The sequence below is a fragment of the Narcine bancroftii genome, chromosome 2, assembly GCF_036971445.1.
Source record: "Narcine bancroftii isolate sNarBan1 chromosome 2, sNarBan1.hap1, whole genome shotgun sequence".
Classification (NCBI taxonomy): domain Eukaryota; kingdom Metazoa; phylum Chordata; class Chondrichthyes; order Torpediniformes; family Narcinidae; genus Narcine; species Narcine bancroftii.
In genome coordinates this window covers 165,528,166-165,545,958 of record NC_091470.1, presented here as the reverse complement: position 1 = coordinate 165,545,958, position 17,793 = coordinate 165,528,166, and the positions used below count along the sequence as shown (strand labels likewise).

Sequence of the window (17,793 nt, the reverse complement as noted above, 5' to 3'; positions counted from 1 at the left end):
CCAGGCATAATTCAAGCCTGCCCAGATTTCCAGAATATCATAAAATGACAGAAACTGGTCATGATCACAGCTAGTCTCCAATAACAGAATACTGAAAAACAATTATGATCCAATTTCTCAGCCTATATTTCAAATACATGCATAAAAATCTGTCGTCTTGAAGAAACTGCTTTATCTACGGCTAAAAAGACCAATCTGTAGAAGTTCTTAAGGATTCAACCTTTGACTCACTCCAAAATTAGCTAAAGTTGATAAAATAGAACCAGGACAAAAATGGGGCATAGGATTGAAAACATCACCAAAATTCCACTTTATTTGCTTTGGAGTTACTGCAAAACATCAGCCCCCAGTTATATAGTTTTCCTGGAAAGAATGAGGCATTTATCATCAATGGAATTTTTAAAGGGAGGAACAAAGCAATCATGAAGCTGGACTTCAACAAGTATGATTCATTATTTTAATTGTAAAAACAAGTGTGATTAATCCATTCTTTAAACAGTGCCAAATAACACTGAGAGAATGACTGAATTGCTGCTCAAGAATTTAAGATGAACTAATTTTGGTGTTTGTAAAGGAGGAACAATCGAACTGCTTGCTGATGTGTTACACAGTGACACAACTGAGGGCCTTTTAAAGTAGCCATTCTCAACCTTTTTTCTTTTGTTCACTGAATTTTTTTAGTCATGAAGTATTTTTCAAAGTCAAAATACAAAATATTAAATACTTCCAGAAGTGTTTTCTTTTCCAAATCTGCAAAGTTATGCACTACAACATTAAAATTGAACAAAAGCCTCAAATTAAAACAAAATTCAAATGGCTATCTTCATAGACCCTGAAATTTATCACAAAATAGAAAATAATGGCACTGGGATGCAACTACAATCAAGAAATTCAGGTTATAACACAAATCCAACATTTTCTAAACCCACTTTTAAACTGGAGTTGAATCATTTCTTTGAAATTACTTCTGGGGTGATTTTCTCAGCTCCTATAATGTATCTTACAAATCCACCATTGTGATCTGCCAGACAGTAATTTAGGAATGCTGACAGTTGAAGGAACCAAGTGATCACAGCACCAATCTGATGGCTATATGAAAAAATATGATTTAATTTTTCATGACAGGCTGTAAATAATGTAACAAGCTACAAACACCTTTCATTGGTAGCTTTTTAAAACCTTAGAAGTTATGAGATTTGAAATTTGGACATCAAATGGAAACTTCAATTTTGAAAGTTTTGCTTAAAGCAATTCAGCAATTTTTAAGAAACCATTTGAATCAATAGGAAATAGAATCATAACACGTTGTTATTACATGTTAGTATAATTTATACAAGTCATGATACTTTTAGTTACAAATAAAACAAAATTAAACATTATTAATTTTCCCTAATGCTAATGCCATCGTTCCAATCCACTTCATAATGAGAAGTGGACGACTCATTTTTCCACACGTCTTCCCCAGGTGATAAGAGTGGCTTGCCAACAGGAACGGGTACACTACTTTTCAAAGGTCAAGACTCCAAAATGAAAATACAGTCCAGATATTTTTGAACACAGTTTAGAAGCGAGTCTGCGCTTTTAGCTTGGTAAGGTGCCAGGTGGAGCTAACAAAATACCAAATACATAGAACAATCCCAGCAAAAGATTCAGCTTTGCAGTCATCTGGGGAATTTTTGCGTAATTCTGGCTTCGAAACTGCCGCTCAAGTGAAAATGCTAAAGGCACAGTTAAAAGTGGCAATGTGAGGCTGATTGCATAATGAGTTGCTAAAATACAAAATATAACATAAGGTATAAATATTAATATATTATATACAACATAAGATAATGTTGGTCCAATAATAATTGCAAAGGTAACTATCCCAGCGTGCTTATCAGACTCCATGTCTCTGGTATTGTTACTGTGCAGGATTGCTTCTGTATTGAGGGCCAAAGGAATTGCATAAAGTAGTGGAGAGATGGCCAAGTAACCCACTTGAACAGCATAAGCGAACATCACAGCTAAAGGTCCAAAGGTGATCAGAATGATGATATCACCCAGAGCAAAGTATTTAAATCCAATACCTACGTAGGACCAAAAGAAAAGGGTCAGTATATTTCACATGGAGCAAATAAACAATACAGTCTCTAAGCAGCATGTAAAGATCAAACTTATGGTGTCATTGACTCGAATTCATACTTTACCAGGAATTCAAACACCTTTAGTGCATTGTGACAGCACTAAGAATTCCAACTGAACAGAGACTAATCAACAAATGACATCCACCAAATCTCACAAAAAAACCAAAACAATCGTAAAGCATTGAACTTTGGGGATTAAACGTTCAGCTCCGACTCCTGTACACCACTTTGCCATACGCAAATCAACAATGCACAATTCAAATTGTTTGAATTTTGCCAACATTTAAACATTACAACTTTTTTTTAAAAAAACTCTTACCTGCACTGAGGAAAGTAAACAAAATACAATAAAACCCCATTAGCCAGAATTTAAGAAACCAGCAGCTGGCAAAAATTCACGAAAAATTAACAGGTAAAACATATGCAAGTTTAAAACTGGTTTGCAACGCTGCAAGTTCGCCGATCATGCAACACCCAACCTCAAGCAAGCCAGAAAATGAACTTATCCACCATCTACCAATCCCCAGAGGTGCTTGATACCAGGGGTTTTTACTGTACCGATTTTAGATGTAATAGCTTTTCTTCTTAACATTCCTGAAGAGTCTGCAGTCTATATTAAATTTTGCATCCAACAATAATGTGGAAATTGCAATCAATCTAGCCTGTAATACAAAAAGCTGTAAAACTCATTTTTTAATGCTATTTTAAGAATGGAAGTCTATCATCTTCCCGGTGGTACTGTTTTTCATATGTACTCAGTAGCCTTTTTTAAACTATTGATCAATTCTAACCCAATGACACTCAAGGATCCAAATCCTTTCCCGTTGCTATTCTACTGATCAGGTCCACTCTGGCTTTCTGTACCAATTCCATACTCCTTTCTCTAATTTCCATATATTTGCAGCCTACTTTTGCTCATCAATTCCACTTGTGTCCATCTTTCATCGCCGCTTCTTGGTCCACCTGTCAACGATGACCCTTCCCCTAAAAAATACTTTTCTTTCTGAAGAGGGTAAGCAAATTTCAATTCCTGGGAGTCACCATCTCAGAGGACCTTTCCTGGACCCAACTCTCGAACATCATCGTGAAGAAACGTGTCAGCACCTCTACTTTCTCAGGAGTTTGTGGAGGTTTGGTATGACATTGAAAACTGTGGCAAACTTTTACTGATGTGGAGTGGAAAGTGTGCTGCATCACGGCCTGGTATGGGGGCACCAATATCTCCGAGTGAAAAGCCCTGCAATAGGTAGTGATCAGAGCCCAGTACATCACAGGCAAAATTCTCCCCACCATCGAGCAGATCTACAAGGAACAGTGTCCTCGGGGAGCAGCAACAATCATCAGGGAAAAAATACAGGTCCTGCAAGACTCATACCTCCAGGTTCAGGAACAGTTGCTAACCTCCACCATCAGACTCTCAAACAAACCATCAGAAACTCATTTAAGGACTCTTAATTTGCACATAATTTATTTTTGGTTTTGCAAACTTGGTACTTTCTTCTGGTTACATCTCTTTTGTAAACATATTTTCTCGAGTAGGTTTTTTTTGCACTCCGACAAGTATAAATTCTGCCCGACTCACAGGAAAAAGAACCTCAGGGTTGTAAATGTTATCTGTGTTCTTGGACAATAAAGCTGAACTTTGAATTCTATGAGCAAATGTAGGTTCTTGGGAGTCACTATCTTGGAAGATCTTTCCTGGAACCAACACACCAATGGCATCATGAAGAAAGCCTCTACTTCCTCAGGAGTTTGCGGAGGAGCTAGTGGAGTTGTTCGAGTGAACCGGTATGGACTTGAAGAGCCGACATGGCCCGTTTCCGTGCTATAAATGGTTACATGGTTATGGTTAAAGCAGGGTTTCAATCTAAAGCATTTCAATCCATGGATGCTTCCTCAAACAGATTGTGTTTTGCTCCAGATTGTGGTCTCGTGTCTCCAACTCATTTTTAAAAAAAAAACATCAATCTACACTAAATAGGTTTGACAGCATGTATGCAACCTACAAGCGTGACTTTGGGATGTGGGAGCGAACTGAAGTTCCACACCATCATAAGTGAAATATGGAAACTCCTCACAAATAGCTCCTAAAGTCAGGATTAAACCCAGGTCTCAGAAGTTGTTGGAGATGGATACTGTGTCAATAACTTTAGATCAAAGAATTTTAAAAGATTAATTATGATAAAAATCCAAAAATCTGACTCTTGGAACTTCAGTGTGGCAGACCAGCAGATACTCCTGACTATTGGGCATTACTCCCATTAATTCCAAAATCTTTTTATTGAACTTTTCTCCTCATGTACCAAGAAGTACAAGTTTTCTAATTAATCCAGCAAGTTTAAAGTAGTGGCATACATACAAGCACAATAAACCCCACTGAGCTGCAAATCTATTTGTGTTTCTGACAAACTCCAGCTCTGGCCACAAAACCAGCCCACAGCTATACATTCAACTTGTAATTTGCACCCTGGGGTTTACAATCTGGACTAGTGAGGCCCATTTGCTGAACAATCAGGATTTCTGATGCCAGTGATCAGAGATTCTCTCCAGCTAAATAATCTTTTTAAAAACTTCACAAGGTTTTATGTGGTTGATATATGATTTTAATATTTGAACTTAGTTTTAAAGTGGATTTCATTTGTTAAATACATGTATTATGTTTGATTTAAATATATGTTTAAGGGTATTATTTTAGTATTGATTTTTTTTTGTTGTTAGTAATTTTTTTTGTTTTATCCTTTTGTTTGTAAGTGGGTTTTTTTCTATTTTATTTACAACATTGTTAATTAATTCTTCACTTTTTATTGGGGGGGAGGGTGGGACTAATTTTAAATTAGATGATTAATGTTGTGTTATAATTATTGGGGGGGTTAATTTGTGTAGTTTAATGATGTAGTATTCTAATTTTTATTATCTTATTTTTTTATTATTTCTTTAAATGTAATTTTTATTTTATTCATGTCATAAAATTTTAAATAAAGTTTAAAAAAAACTTCACAAGGTTTGAAAAAAACTTGGTGCTTTTCAATTTGCTTGTCAGATATTGCCAAGTGCAAAATTAGCTCAGATATTTCCTGACAAATGGTAAGGAAAGGTGAAGTGAAAGCAGATAAATTTCAGATCCAAGATTAAAGGAGTTTATAAAATGCAACTGGATCCTTGACTTCCTGTTTAACAGAGGGAGGGCAGCTTATACCCAACACAAACCAACACCAGGTATGATCACAATCAGCTTCAACTCCTCAGGAATGCCCCAAGGACTCAGCCCCCTATTATACTGTTAACACCCATAAATGTTCCAACTCCATCTTCAAATGGCAGCACAGTGGAGGGCAGAGTATCAAATAGTGACAAGATGGAATACATGAAAGATTGAAAGTCTAATGGCATGGTGCCAATCTCACTCAAAAATCAATAAGACAAAGGAGATTTATCATCGACTTCAGAAGGTGAGGGAAGAGTTCACACCACGTGCCCATCAATGTCACTGAAGTCAAAAGAGTCGATAACTAAAATCTTCAGAATATTTCCAATGGCCTGATCTGGAGCAAACACATTGATGCGCTGATCAAGAAAACACACCAAATGCCTCCACTTTCTTAAAAAAAACTAAATAAATTCTGCAACCTGCCCCCCTCCTCCCACACACTTGTCCCTCAACTTATACAGGTGCCCTTCAAAAACAAACGCACATCAGCGGGGTATGGGAGCTGCTTTGTTCCAGATCAGAAGAAACTATGGAAAATAGTGAATGCAATTCAGAACAAACACTTCTCTCCCCTCAATGGACTCTGCTTACATCTCCCAGCAGCCAATATACTGAAAGACCCATCACTTTCCCTCCTCCCCTTGATCAGAAGGCTTAACACTGTAAAAATCATACACAACTTCTTTCTTGCAGCCATCAAGACTCCAGAATGAACCCCATAAAAGTGGCCAAGTCTGTCCTTGCTTGATGCTACTTAATCTTCCTTTTCACTGTAAGCATATACTCCGAAAATTGCACTTTTTTTACACAGCTGTGTGAAATGTTAGAGCTAACCCGTTAGTCAGTCCCTGCTCACTGCAATAGGTTCTTCTTTGGCTTGGCTTCGCGGACGAAGATTATGGAGGGGGTAAAAAGTCCACGTCAGCTGCAGGCTCGTTTGTGGCTGACAAGTCCGATGCGGGACAGGCAGACACGGTTGCAGCGGTTGCAGGGGAAAATTGGTTGGTTGGGGTTGGGTGTTGGGTTTTTCCTCCTTTGTGTGTGACAAATACACATAAAAATGATCGAAGTCAATCTCTTGAAATAAAGCCCCATCTGCTAAAAGATTCAATTTGAAAGTCTCTCACTGTCTCACTCTTGAATGTTCACTTTATTTTCAACATGTTTTAGTTTGTCCAAGTTGCTGTAAATGGCTACAAAATTATCCAATCAGGCAGAATTTATTGTCACTTTCTCCCCCACCCCCCACTTAAGAGTCAACAGTATTGTGAATGTCATTTAAAGGTTCAAAGCAAATTGCAAAACTTGAACTGTTGCCATTGGAACAGGATGTAATAAAAACAGAAGAGTCTAAAACCCAGAAGTAAAATACTAAAGTCTGCACTGTGGTTGATGTAAAAGTAAACCTGGAGAAACTCAGCTTGTCAAACAGTGTATTGTATTGACGGGCTCAAGCCCGAAATGTTGGTTATGTACAAGAACATAAGGAATAAGGCAGAGGCCATTCAGCCCCCCTTTGAGCTAGTTCCACTGTTCAAAAATTTATCCAACCTGGTCTTGTATAAACTCCTGAGGTCGCTACTACTGTTTCAAACAGGCAGTGAATTCCACAGATTCACCACTTTCTCAGCAAAGCAGTCCCTCCTCTTCTCCATCCTAAATCTACTACCCTAGATCTTGAGGAAATGCCCCCTATTTTTAGTATCCTCTGGCATCTTTATTTTTGCTATATAAAGAAATTTGACCTGCTGAGTTTCTTCAGTAAAGAAGACTAAAACTTAGATTGCATCTGTGGACTAGAGAAAGAAGTTTCCTGATCCGATGTCCTTGCTGACATGGTCACGTGAATGATCAGACAGGCCCACCTGTAAATTGGATAAATCTTCCGTTGGGCATCCTACAACTGGATGGCATTAATATCAACTTCTCTGGCTTTTGTTAAACCCTCCCCTCACTTCTTCCCTGTCACTCCCCCCCGCCCCTTTCCGCACAGACATAATCCACCTCTCCCCTCATTCATTTTTTGTTAGTCTGGACTCCTCTCCTAACCAGAAATGACTGTACTCCAATTTCCTGTTTGTTTTTTGTTGCTCCTGTTTATTCCTTGAAGGGCCTTAAATGTTGCACAGTAAAGACGAGAGAGCAGGACCACTGACGTGGAACACATCGAAATATTAAGACACATGTTTTAGTTTGTCCAAGTTGCTGTCAATGGCTATAAAATTATCCAAGGCAGAATTTATTGTCACTTTCTCTCTCCCCCCACCTTAAGAGTCAACAATGTTATTGTCTCCACATACATTAACATTCTGGGGGTTGAGGAGCTCGATGGCTTGGAGGGGCATAAATCTGTTGCCCAGTCTGAACGCAAGGGCCAGATGGTTGAGGTTCGGTGTATTTGTTTAATACTTTATTTAAAAATCACATCACGTTAGTAATACAGATGTGATTAGTCATTTATCTACAACCCCCCCCCCCCCCACCTCCTCCAACTACAATGAGATCATCATCTACAATCTTTGGCTGCAGGAGGTCAGTCTTTAAACTTCGGTAAAGAGAAAAAAAAACAAGGATGTAGCTCTCACAACCTTTTCTAAAGGGCTCCAGGCTTTCGTTTCCCACTTGTTAGAAACAGCCAGAGACCAGGGTCAATCCCAATTTTAAAAGCTCATTTCCTGATGCTTCTCTCAGCCCAGACGCGCCCCCAACCCGAATTCTGGAGCCCGTTTACTTCTTCTAAAGAGATTGGCACAGGCAGACGCACCTCCAGTGTAGAGAAACGAGCTGGACAGGCCGCCGAAGAAGACGAGGGCCAGGTGCTCGAGTTTGAGCTGGCACAGGAAGTAAAGGGAGGTGGCGCAGAGGCAGCCCAGGGTGTAGAGGAAGGCCCCGAACCGCACCACGTCCTGCGGCTCCAGGATCCGATCCACCAGCGTGCGGTCGTCGCTCTTCTTGTGGTCGATGCCCCGGGTGAAGTCGTAGTAGGTGTTGACCAGGTTGCCGGCACCGTGCACCGCCAGCACGGCGAGGGCGGCCAGCAGCGAGATGGCCAGGTCGAGGCGCCCCAGGCTCTTGTAGGCCAGGGCCGTGCCCAGGGCGACGGGGGTGAGCGAGGCGCTGAAGCTCCAGGGCCGCAAGGCCAGCACGTAGGCGGCGCACTTGGGCCTCAGGCCGCCGGCCAGCGGCTCAGCCGCTCCCACGTCCACCTGACTCGCCGCCCCATTCTGCTTCATCGTCCCAGCCGGCCCTGAGCTTCACCGGGCGAAGCGGCACCATGTCCCGGGGGTCATGACGTCAAAGCTCCCGGCGCGCCTGCGCACGCAGAGGAAGCCCGGCTCGGCGCCGGCGCGCGCGCGCACGCACACAAGCGCGGGGAGGCCCGGCTTTGGATTGGCGGATCCAAGTGCCAATCTGCCCTCGTCACGCCTTTGACTTTCAAGATGGCGGCCCTTGGAAGAGGGGCAGCAGATTAATGTTTTAAAGGAAAGGTTTTATTATCTTTTAAATCTAAATCGAGGAGAGGGTAAGGACTTGTTTCGTGTCTGCACAATACCGATTGCTCAGCTGATAATAGTAATGAGATGATGAAGTTCAACTACATTTTGCACGCTAATGATCTTAAGACTTTATTCTTATTAATTTCGGTGCAGTATTAGGGGTGAAATGCATTCGAGAATAAGATGTGTAATATGTTATGCGTAGTTCTAAGGTGGGTATTAAAAGTAACTTTTGGTGATAGGTTAGAATGCGTGCAATTTAAACAGGAGCATGACTAACTCTATCTTCATCTAGGTTGCTTCCTGCAAGACCTTCCATCGCCTTTGCCTCCATCGCCTTTGCCTCCATCGCCTTTGCCTCCATCGCCTTTGCCTCCATCGCCTTTGCCTCCATCGCCTTTGCCTCCATCGCCTTTGCCTCCATCGCCTTTGCCTCCATCGCCTTTGCCTCCATCGCCTTTGCCTCCATCGCCTTTGCCTCCATCGCCTTTGCCTCCATCGCCTTTGCCTCCATCGCCTTTGCCTCCATCGCCTTTGCCTCCATCGCCTTTGCCTCCATCGCCTTTGCCTCCATCGCCTTTGCCTCCATCGCCTTTGCCTCCATCGCCTTTGCCTCCATCGCCTTTGCCTCCATCGCCTTTGCCTCCATCGCCTTTGCCTCCATCGCCTTTGCCTCCATCGCCTTTGCCTCCATCGCCTTTGCCTCCATCGCCTTTGCCTCCATCGCCTTTGCCTCCATCGCCTTTGCCTCCATCGCCTTTGCCTCCATCGCCTTTGCCTCCATCGCCTTTGCCTCCATCGCCTTTGCCTCCATCGCCTTTGCCTCCATCGCCTTTGCCTCCATCGCCTTTGCCTCCATCGCCTTTGCCTCCATCGCCTTTGCCTCCATCGCCTTTGCCTCCATCGCCTTTGCCTCCATCGCCTTTGCCTCCATCGCCTTTGCCTCCATCGCCTTTGCCTCCATCGCCTTTGCCTCCATCGCCTTTGCCTCCATCGCCTTTGCCTCCTTCGCCTTTGCCTCCTTCGCCTTTGCCTCCATCGCCTTTGCCTCCATCGCCTTTGCCTCCATCGCCTTTGCCTCCATCGCCTTTGCCTCCATCGCCTTTGCCTCCATCGCCTTTGCCTCCATCGCCTTTGCCTCCATCGCCTTTGCCTCCATCGCCTTTGCCTCCATCGCCTTTGCCTCCATCGCCTTTGCCTCCATCGCCTTTGCCTCCATCGCCTTTGCCTCCATCGCCTTTGCCTCCATCGCCTTTGCCTCCATCGCCTTTGCCTCCATCGCCTTTGCCTCCATCGCCTTTGCCTCCATCGCCTTTGCCTCCATCGCCTTTGCCTCCATCGCCTTTGCCTCCATCGCCTTTGCCTCCATCGCCTTTGCCTCCAGAGCAAGGAGGGAATTGTCACCTTCCACATTCTTTCCCGCCCACAGTCCGCACTCAGTCATTCACTGCAACTTGCATATCTTTCAATCTGGTGCTCGCTCTGTTTCTTGGAGAAACTGTTGAAGACAACTTGAACGATTGCTTGACAGAGCATTTCAAATCAATCTTTGAGGGTGATCCTGAGTTTCAGTGATATGTTTCAATGATTCATTATGCTCCTGATTCTAATTGATCTTTGATTTTTGCACTGTTTTAAGTAAAAATAACATAAGCCTGGGGAACAGCAGCTCATCTTCTATCAAAGTATGTTGCATCTCTCAACTTCCATCTTCAATTCAATTATTTTTGATAATTAACATTCTCTTTGTGCCTGAACTGGTCGTCCTTCCGTTTTACATTGCCCTGATGCTATCTGATTTGTTGATAATTTCCAGCATTTTATTTTAATTCATTTATCCAGCAACTGCTGGGCCTCATAATAATAGCATTGTAGTTCATTTTTTTTACCTCACTCTTCCAAAAGGATCCCTCTCCTGGATAATTGTGCCAAATGGACAAGCTAACACTGACATTCTTCTTGTTTTTTTTCCACTCTTTTCCTGTTTTGATGAAGGGCCATAAAGTTTTACTGAAGGCTGGTTCAGGCTTCTGACTTGCAGGTGGGAAGTAATGGCCACTCCTATGTCTGAGTTCACATACTTTGCCTAATATCTGCATATCCAAGATGAGCTGGCACTTGGATTCAAAATTGGCTTAGTGGAAAGGATCAGAGGGTAGACATGCAGGGTTGCCTTTTTTTTTTGATTGAAGGCCTTTGACAGTGGTGCTGTTGTTTGTTATCTATTTTGATGGTAACGTGGTTTGTGCAATTAATACATTTGCAGGTGTCACCAAATTGGTGATGCAGTGGAGGACATCCAAGTTTACGGCAGGATTTAAATCAGTTGGGAAGGTGGGCCAAGGAGATGTAAAACCAGGGTAGGACTTGCACAGTAAATTTCAGGGCCCTGGAGTGTGCATTTTCATAGTTCTTTGACTCAGGTGGGCAGGGTGGCGAAAAAAGCATTTGGCACATTTGCCTTCATTGGGTGGGATATTCAGTTGGAATACTGTATCCAATTCTGGCCACTCAACAATGGAAAGGATATCAAAGTGCAAATCTAATGTCAGAGTACATCACGCACAACCCTGAGGTTCCTTTTCCTGTGGGCCAGGATGAATTTCTACTTTTCGGTAACTGCACTCACGAAAAAAAGATATGTATACAAAAGAGAGAAATGTAAACAAACTGTATAATCAATAAGTTGGAAGTACAGAGGAGATTTTCCAGCACTGGAGGGCTTGAGCTACAAGGAGAGATTTGATGTGAGGTCTTTATTGTGTATTGGAGGCAGAGGGGTGACCTTGTAGAGCTTTATAAAATGCTGGAAAATACACTTATCTTGCATCTACTGGTCCCCTGAGGTGCCGGATACCAAATGTTTTTCTGTACGCACAAAATCAGTGAACTGGTGCGGACTCGAAAGGCCAACGTGGCCTGTTTCCGCTCCGTAAATGGTTATATGATTATATGAGAGGGAGAGATAAAATGAATGTAGAGGGTACATAATTCAGGAACTAGAGGGTATATGTTTCAGAGGGACCTGAAAAGGAATTTTTTTTCACTCGTATCTGGAATGAGCAGCCAGAGAAAACCGTAGAAGCGGATAAATTTACAATGTTCAAAAGACATTAGGACAGCCATAGGAAGGGCTGAGGACCAAATGCAGGCAAAGGTATTAGCCAAAATTGCCATCTTGGTTGACATGATGAGTTGGGCCAAAGTGACCATTCCACTCTGTATGACTATAACTGTATATCTTAGTATTAAATTTAATGTGAACCACCCTTGGTTAAATTCACCATGTAATACATCACATTGCTTATTATTTCACAGTCCATTCAATGTGTGATTTCAGAAGGTTCTTGGCAGTAGCTTCACTTTAGAGACTTTAACACAAATTTCAGTTAGATTCTCTTCTTGGACGTTACCTTAAATTGTGCTTCTCTGATGCTGGGCGTTCCAAGGCCACTGATGAGACCTATGGAGGTACCACAGATATTTCCACAGAGGCTTCTGCCTGGATGACTTGGGAAGTTGTGACCTGATGTGCACATTGTGTATTTATATTAGGCTTCTGTGTGCTGCTGCTTCTCAGCAGTATCTTGAATGTTTCTTGAGAACACCCTTGAATCCATTCCTTTTTGCATCCTGTAGTTATTTAGAATGGAGGGAGATGTTGCAGTGATACCCCTTGGAGCATCCCCCTTCTGCTCCTCTGGAATCTGGAGGTGCTTGAGTTAGAAGCTCAATACTGAGGATGTAGGTTCACTTTTCCTTTTGTAAGTTTTGTGGCAATGGAATTAGTGGTTTCTTTCCAATGCTTTGAGGTGCCCTGTATAGTATTGTCTTAGAAATCACTTCTCAAGTTTCATTGCAGGTTTGAGATTTTGATCTCAGTTGCTAAAATACTGTACTGGTGTCCTGAAGGTGAAAGCACATTGTTAGAAAAACTCTTTTGGATGAGATATTAAACTGAGGACCCAGTTGCCAAGAGGTAATTTGTATTAAAGAAAGACCGGGAAGTCCATCCCGGTGCTCGAGCCGGTCTGGTTCCTCCATCAAAACTTATTTTAAACTCTCCTCTTGAAGATCCAAAAACATAGCTACGAAGAAGGTTCAAAGTTCAGATTTGTTGATGAGTACATGCATGACGCCATAATATCACTGTGAGATACTATTTTCTGCAGGCCAGCAGAATTTCTGTTTATTGGTAACTATAAACTGTACTCAAAGTTATATTTATACAATTAGAAATGTAAACAAATGTTCAGTAATCAATAATGTGCAAAGTAAGAGTCCATAAATTAGTTCCTGGTCGAATTTGTTGTGGAGGAGTCTGATGGTGGAGGGGTAGCAGCTGTTCCTGAACCTGGTGGTTTTGAATCCTGTGGCACCTATACCTCTTTCTTGATGGTACTAGGAAGAACAGAGCATGTCCCTAGGTTGTGTGGATCCTTCATGATGGCTACTGCTCTCCGACGACAGCGGTCTATATAGATGTTGTTGACGGTGGTGCGTGAGTGCCTGTGATGTATTGAGCTGTGCACTGTGCAGCCAGTCAGCACATTTTCCACTACACATCTGAAGAAATTTGCCAGGGTTTCTGATGTCATACTGAGCCTCTGCAAACTCCTCAAGTAGAGGCGCTTATGTGCTTTCTTCACAGTAGCATTGACGTGATGGGGCCAGTGAAGGCCCTCCGAGATGGTGACTACCAGAAATTTAAACTTGCTCACCCTCTCCACCTCTGCGCACGCGTGGGTTGGGGCACGCGTGGGTTGGGGCACGCGTGGGTTGGGGCACGCGTGGGTTGGGGCACGCGTGGGTCGGGGCACGCGTGGGTCGGGGCACGCGTGGGTCGGGGCACGCGTGGGTCGGGGCACGCGTGGGTCGGGGCACGCGTGGGTCGGGGCACGCGTGGGTCGGGGCACGCGTGGGTCGGGGCACGCGTGGGTCGGGGCACGCGTGGGTCGGGGCACGCGTGGGTCGGGGCACGCGTGGGTCGGGGCACGCGTGGGTCGGGGCACGCGTGGGTCGGGGCACGCGTGGGTCGGGGCACGCGTGGGTCGGGGCACGCGTGGGTCGGGGCACGCGTGGGTCGGGGCACGCGTGGGTCGGGGCACGCGTGGGTCGGGGCACGCGTGGGTCGGGGCACGCGTGGGTCGGGGCACGCGTGGGTCGGGGCACGCGTGGGTCGGGGCACGCGTGGGTCGGGGCACGCGTGGGTCGGGGCACGCGTGGGTCGGGGCACGCGTGGGTCGGGGCACGCGTGGGTCGGGGCACGCGTGGGTCGGGGCACGCGTGGGTCGGGGCACGCGTGGGTCGGGGCACGCGTGGGTCGGGGCACGCGTGGGTCGGGGCACGCGTGGGTCGGGGCACGCGTGGGTCGGGGCACGCGTGGGTCGGGGCACGCGTGGGTCGGGGCACGCGTGGGTCGGGGCACGCGTGGGTCGGGGCACGCGTGGGTCGGGGCACGCGTGGGTCGGGGCACGCGTGGGTCGGGGCACGCGTGGGTCGGGGCACGCGTGGGTCGGGGCACGCGTGGGTCGGGGCACGCGTGGGTCGGGGCACGCGTGGGTCGGGGCACGCGTGGGTCGGGGCACGCGTGGGTCGGGGCACGCGTGGGTCGGGGCACGCGTGGGTCGGGGCACGCGTGGGTCGGGGCACGCGTGGGTCGGGGCACGCGTGGGTCGGGGCACGCGTGGGTCGGGGCACGCGTGGGTCGGGGCACGCGTGGGTCGGGGCACGCGTGGGTCGGGGGGGGCTGTGTATAAATTTACCCCTTGTATCTCCCCTAAACTGTCTTCCCTTGGCGTTTGCAGAGATGTCCCTTGGCGTTTGCCGTTCTGCCCTAGTGATCTACTTTATTTATGCCTCTCAAAATCTTCTAGATCTCTATTAATTCTCCTCTCATCCTTGTTTGTTCCATAGAGAAAAGTCCTGACTCTGCTAACTTTGCATCCAATCCAGGCAACATCCTGGTAAATCTCTTCTGCATCCTCTTCAGATCTGCCACATCCTTCCTAGAATGAGATGGTCAGAACTGAACAGAATACTCTAAAGCTGCTTTCAGGTAGTCAGAATACCCGACGGTAAAGCTGCCTATTCTACCCCAATGCGGCTGTCGGGTGGCCACCTAAAAGTGGAGAACCCGGCCCCGAGGAGCACTTACATAACCCTCCTCGGCTAAGTATATTCTCTGGATCGGAGCATCCCCTGTAGCACCTGAATGCAGCCCAATGCACAATTCTTCTAAGATATTTAATATCCTATTAAATATTGTTTCTCTCGCCATCAGGTAGGTAACAATGTAACAACAGCCTTACGTTTAGTTAGTGACTGTAACTTTGGAAAGTGTTTATTCAGTTTAAAAAAAATACTTTGGGGCATTAGATTACATAACCAAAAATGGTTAAAATCAAGTACAATGCTTCCAAAACTCAGAACCTTGACAGCTGACGGCAGGGCTCCCAAAGTTGGGACAATTAAATGCTGAAATAAATAAGAGGTCAAAATTAAAAGTCTGAAGATATCTCAAAAGAGATACAGGGCTTGGAGAGGGGAAGGAAAAGCAGCAGTGGCTACGGCCACAGTCCACAGGAGCCGTGTTCGCTCGGACACGGCTCTCCTTCAGCCAGCACATTCAGGTGACAAAAAGGCATCTTCTTCGCGGCCACCTGAACATCCCAGCTGCACTCCCCCAGCCGCGGCTGCCGGCACATTATCTGCGTCTGAGTACCTGGAAGCAGCTTAAGTGTGGTCTCACCAAAGACTTGAGGAGTTTCAGGATGATTCTTGAACTTGTTCCTCCTATTAATGAATCCCAACATCTCATGGGCATTCTTAACTATCCTATCAACCTGTGCGGCAATCTTAAAAGATTATTGATTTGGACCCTGAGGCACCTCTGTTCCTCCATAAGTATCTGACCGTTCACCCTTTACTCAACCTCTGGTTTGACTTTCCACATACCCATCACCAGATCTGCCACTTTTGTGCCCAACTCTACATTCTGTCTTTAGTAATCTATGACAACATTCACCTCTATCCAGAATTCCTTCAATCTTCGTATTATTTGCAAACATACTGACCCATCCTTCTGCCTTCATCATCTAGGCGATTTACAAAGAACAGGGGACCCAGAACAGATCTCTGCTGAATTCTACTAGTCACTGACCTCCAGACAGAATACTTTCCATCAACTATTACTCTCTCCTTTCTCCGTGCAAGCCAATATTTAAGGTTCCATGGATCCCTTACCTCATGACTTCCTGAACGAGTCTCTCCTGGGGGACGTTGTCAAATGCATGAGTTTCCTCCACTCACCATCCTCCAGGGCATTTTGGCTGCTGTCAATGGCATTTTGCACTGTGGAATGCAGCCAGAATGCCACAATCAGCGGGAGATCTGATCCATTTGCTTTCGATCCCTCGCTTTACTGTAATCACCTTAGATAAAAGCTCAATTACAAGAAGTTCTAACATGAATAATTTTGAAGTTATTTAAACAGATTTTTAGTTATTTTTAAACATATTTGTCATGTTCATTAACAGGTAAGTAATGGGTCGCTGGATTCAGTTTGTGACCTGATTGCAGTCAGGTTTGCCTTTGCAGGACAGTAAGTGAATTAAGACTTTGACTGGCAGCTCCCAAATAATTCACTAGGCCAGTGCGTTCAAATGGATGTGAGAGCATCTCAGTTATTGTGCCAACCAACCTCTCCACTGATTCCATTTACACTTCCCGCTGCCTTGGGGAAAGCAGCCATCTCACTCTGGTCATCCTCTCTTCCCTATGGTCCTGTCAAGCAGAAGATGAAAATGCACCACCAGATTCAAGGACAGTTTCTTTGCAGGTGAATACTCCTCCCGTTAGAAAAATTATGATGCCATTCCACTGGTTGAATTGAATTTTTATGTACTTTGCCCTTTTGTTTTATTTTACATGACCTGTTGTACTTAGTTGATGAACAAGCAAAACCGAGGTTTTTTTGAAAGAACAATTCAATTCCTCATGGGCTTAGCATATAAATTTTGTGCCAGTTGCAGATTAGTATGAGTAGACTGTGTTACCAGCCTATTAATTATATCATGTGATCTGACATACTTTGAGGCTCAATTCTACAAAAAAACTCTTTATTCATTGACATTATCTTGTGTCAGAGTAAAACTTTAACAACCTACGCTCAGTATCAGTAAATTCATTTATACATGGTATGTAGTTTGCTAAGGCTTCTTTAGAATAGATAATGCAATCTTTAAAAGGGGAGGAGCTGTGAAAGAAGCCTGTGTTCAAATAGATAGAATGTTATAGTGGTTGGAGTGGGCATCTAACTAGCTGACAAACATCAGACCTCGGAGAATACTTTCTACGTTTGTTCCCTTGCCAGTTTGCAATCTTCAGTAGAAAATTGTGACATTAGTCAAGCGAGTAGGGAGCCAGGAATGATGAGCAATTTACAATTACATTTTGGGTAAGAATATATGTCGATGTATGTGTTTTAGTATCAGCCTGTGTTTTAAATGTTTAATGTTGCAAGTCGATGACTTTTCACGGGAACCATAAAGAACAGAAAATATCATGTTTTAAGCTGTTTATAGAGCCAAGTACAGAGGGAAAGGGAGATGAGGTCAAAATTAAAGATCTGTGATAATTTAAAAGGGAGAAATGAACCATTTGACAGGATGATACTGCAGAGAAAGGCAGTGGAGCAAGAGAAGCTATTCCTGTTGGAGCTTGGCATTATAAAAAATAAAATACTAAGTTTCATTTTGAAATCAATGTGGCCATCGTCTGAAATTATTGAAAAGGTTTTCAAGCCGGCCAGTCTGTAAAGGGTTGCTTGTCTGAACTTAAACAATGGGTATTGTAAAACTGGCAGCTTGTGGAATGAAATAGTAACTGAAATCCACTATGTTAGAGGTTTTTCTTGCAATCATGAAAATGTTAACGATGTTACCTGAAATGAGGGAAGATTACA

At 44.3% G+C, this 17,793-nt stretch overlaps 2 protein-coding genes across 8 annotated transcripts in view; one reads left to right on the top strand and one right to left on the bottom strand.

The window, feature by feature from the left end:
• Positions 1 to 443: 443 nt before the first annotated feature.
• On the bottom strand, positions 444 to 8,649 carry ubiad1 (UbiA prenyltransferase domain containing 1). Its single transcript, XM_069919041.1, has 2 exons — positions 8,096 to 8,649; positions 444 to 2,066 (listed from the first exon to the last, which is right to left on the bottom strand). Exons 1-2 carry the CDS (start codon positions 8,562 to 8,564, stop codon positions 1,582 to 1,584), a joined length of 954 nt encoding a protein of 317 aa, XP_069775142.1. The 5' UTR covers positions 8,565 to 8,649; the 3' UTR covers positions 444 to 1,581.
• An 85-nt stretch (positions 8,650 to 8,734) lies between these two features.
• The window catches only part of mtor (mechanistic target of rapamycin kinase), a 275,568-nt gene continuing 266,509 nt past the window's right edge, over positions 8,735 to 17,793 (top strand). For 3 of the 7 annotated variants that reach the window (XM_069919036.1, XM_069919034.1, XM_069919033.1), the window contains exon 1: positions 16,455 to 16,668. In XM_069919036.1, coding sequence (XP_069775137.1) covers positions 16,493 to 16,668 — 176 coding nt within the window. In that variant the 5' untranslated portion in view covers positions 16,455 to 16,492. Of the gene's footprint in view, positions 8,855 to 10,229; positions 10,384 to 16,453; positions 16,669 to 17,793 lie in introns of those variants that run through there. The other 4 variants (XM_069919038.1, XM_069919040.1, XM_069919037.1 and 1 more) reach the window with 4 other exon arrangements.